The sequence below is a fragment of the Tachysurus vachellii genome, chromosome 3, assembly GCF_030014155.1.
Source record: "Tachysurus vachellii isolate PV-2020 chromosome 3, HZAU_Pvac_v1, whole genome shotgun sequence".
Classification (NCBI taxonomy): domain Eukaryota; kingdom Metazoa; phylum Chordata; class Actinopteri; order Siluriformes; family Bagridae; genus Tachysurus; species Tachysurus vachellii.
In genome coordinates this window covers 32,576,362-32,579,497 of record NC_083462.1, presented here as the reverse complement: position 1 = coordinate 32,579,497, position 3,136 = coordinate 32,576,362, and the positions used below count along the sequence as shown (strand labels likewise).

The following is a 3,136-nucleotide window of genomic DNA, read 5'->3' as shown; positions in this document are numbered from 1 at the left end:
AAACCCTCGAGGCACGGGGAGAACATGCAAACTCCACACACACAAGGTGGAGGCGGGAATCGAACCCCCAGCCCTGGAGGTGTGAGGCGAACGTGCTAACGTGCGATCTGTGTTTGTGTCTGTGAGTGTGTGTATGTGTGTCTGTGAGTGTGTGTCTGTGTGTCTGTCTGTGTGTGTCTGTGAGTGTGTGTCTGTCTGTGTGTGTGTCTGTCTGTGTGTGTTTGTGTGTGTGTCTGTGTGTGTGTGTGTGAGTGCGTGTGTGTGTGTGTGTGTTTAACTGACTCTTTATTTATTTATTGCGGTTATTATTTATTTAATGTTTTCTGTTTGTTTATGGATATACCCGGATGTTATTGTATTTACTTTGTTTAATTAGTCGGTTTGAATTCTTAGTAATGAAATTGGTAAAGCGCTTACTGGTCAGTCAATTGGTAATGTTTGTTGCCCTCAATTTTAACATGTTTAGCACTGTGTGTGTGTGTGTGTGTGTGTGTGTGTGTGTGTCTGTGAGTGTGTCTGTGTGTGTGTCTGTGTTTGTGTCTGTGAGTGTGTGTGTATCTGTGTGTGTGTCTGTGAGTGTGTGTGTCTGTCTGTGTGTGTGTGTCTGTCTCTGTGAGTGTGTGTGTCTGTCTGTGTGTGTGTGTCTATGTGTGTCTGTGTGTGTGAGTGCGTGTGCGTGTTTAATTGTCTCTTTATTTATTTGTTTGTTTGTGGTTATTACTTATTTAATGTTTTCTGTTTGTTTACGGATAAATCAGGATGTTATTGTATTTACTTCATATAATTGGTCAATTTGAATTCTTAGTGACGAAACGAGCGCTTATTGGTCAGCCGGGTGCAGGCGAAACTCTGTGACCAATAGGAGAGCAGAATCGGTCTAAAGCGGGAAGCTCTGAAGGTTAACAACTTCCTCTGAGCTCAGTGTCAGGTGCTGTTTTTTTTATATCTGATATTTTTATTTTGTTTACACATGTGGCTTATTATATTATCGCGTTCTTGTGCTACATGAAGCGTTAACAAACACGGAGCTTTAACAACGTTCACTTCAATGTTTCCTACGAGTGAGTAAAGTAACTAGTTATTATTAGTAGCTTGTAACTAAGCAACCATCTGTTTACACCGTAAAACTGTAGTCTTAACGACTCTGTTTCTTCCATCCTCAGGTTTAAGACTTATTAAATCTCCAGGTTTTCTCGGTATCTCGGTGAATTATATTCTTTCAGCATTGTTACGACACAAACTCGATATTTTTATAAGAGGGGGTTTGGAAACGAAAGCGGAAATACAAGAATAAACCGGAAGTGTGTTGAAAATAATCAACAGCAGGATGTTGATACGAATCAGCTGAAGTGTGACCTCAAAACATTGAGTTTTTTTTTTTTTTTTTTTTAAACCTGGTCTAGATTAGAAAGTGATATTTAACAAGCTGTTATATGATGACTCAGGATAATGGGACTGTAAACTCTACACCACCCACAGCATCTACGTCCATATGAAACCAAGACAACCTTAATACTAGACTTTATTGTGCACCTTTCAGTAAAATATCAGCTGACACTTTTGCTTGTGTTAATTTGAGCTCCTTTCATGTGTAAATGATGTGTTGTGGTTGGAGGTAAACATCTTTTTCCTGTTATTGCAGCTCAAGCGAGCATCATCTTCATGTGCCACATATAACCCAGTGCTTATGGAGCAGGTGTACAGGCTGCAGCGTGAAGTGGGTCGAGGCAGCTATGGCGTGGTGTTTGAGGGTCATGTTATGGAGACAGGCTGGTGGGGCTGCAGAGGAGACACGGTGGCCATCAAACGTCTGCCCTGCGGCAGCCCAGAAAGCATTCAACTCTATTTGCAGGAGCTGTGGGCCATGAGAGCCACCGGGAGGAGACACCCGAACATCATCGCTCTGCTTAACTGTCTGGTACAGACCGGTCCGAAAACGCTGCAGCCGCTCAAATCTGACAAGTTGCCGCTGGACCTCGTGGAGAGCGCCCTCAAAGGACGGGTTGTGGACAAGGACTCTAAAAGTCAAGCGAGGAACACAGGGTCTGCAAAAAGGTGCTTGGCTCTGTGGCTGGTGATGGAGTACTGCGATGGTGGAGACCTGAACCAGTACATGTTGTCTAGATGTCCAGACATGCAGAGGAATTATGAGGTGGTCCGGCAGCTCAGCAGTGGCATGACTTTTCTACACGGATTGGGGATCGTTCACCGAGACCTAAAACCGGCCAATGTGCTCGTCTGCGTAACCAAAACTGGTCCGGTGATCAAGGTGATGCGCAATACTGCAATTTAATCCTGCACACTAGTAGCGTGACATGATGCGTAATTCAGTTAAATTAAAAACAATAATTAAAAAGCAATGATTTTGCAACCTATAATTGCAATAACTATAATTGAAAGCCAGTAAAATTACAAAACTTGTGATTTTCTCCATTTTAACAGCAACATCAGAAACAAACATAACCCAGTTATTCACTGAAGCTCTGTCTCATGTCACAGATTTAGCTGAACAGGTTTATGATTGCAGATGCAAACAAGACTCAAAGATACGAGTCCACTTCTTTTCGGGTCCGTCTCAATCCACTCTTTAGTCAGTGAGTTAGTATCTGGTGTACGGTACAGAGTTGGGTCTCGGGTATAAAGACTCTGACTCTACACGCTGGGGCACCGATGACTCAATTTCCAATAACGTTGAAATCTCTACATCAATATATCAAATAATACAGTTTTATATGTTGTATAAATTTGTTAATTTAATGACACATTTCTGTCACAATGCTTCAAACAGGATCGCAGGCTAGGGGATATTTTTTTTCTCAAACGAATCATCAAATCAAGTTAAACATTACTGCTAATCATTTGAGAGCTACAGGAACCAGAACAAGTTTCTTACATTTGTACATGAAGTTGGTTGAGAGTTTGGTTCATCTATAGGTGCTGGTCATATAATTAGAATATCATCAAAAAGTTGATTTATTTCACTAATTCCATTCAAAAAGTGAAACTTGTATATTATATTCATGAATTACACACAGACTGATATTTCAAATGTTTATTTCTTTTCATTTTGATGATTATAACTGACAACTAAGGAAAATCCCAAATTCAGTATCTCAGAAAGGGGGACACGGTGGCT

The 3,136-nt window shown here is 41.1% G+C and overlaps 1 protein-coding gene across 3 annotated transcripts in view; it reads left to right on the top strand.

Annotated features, from left to right (window-relative positions):
• The first annotated feature begins 657 nt into the window (after window positions 1-657).
• Window positions 658-3,136, top strand: part of si:ch211-63o20.7 (Serine/threonine-protein kinase pdik1l-B-like) — a 10,277-nt gene continuing 7,798 nt past the window's right edge. Inside the window, exons 1-2 of one of the 3 annotated variants that reach the window (XM_060866854.1) lie at window positions 658-928; window positions 1,643-2,269. In XM_060866854.1, coding sequence (XP_060722837.1) covers window positions 1,688-2,269 — 582 coding nt within the window. In that variant the 5' untranslated portion in view covers window positions 658-928; window positions 1,643-1,687. Of the gene's footprint in view, window positions 1,062-1,159; window positions 1,197-1,642; window positions 2,270-3,136 lie in introns of those variants that run through there. The other 2 variants (XM_060866852.1, XM_060866853.1) reach the window with 2 other exon arrangements.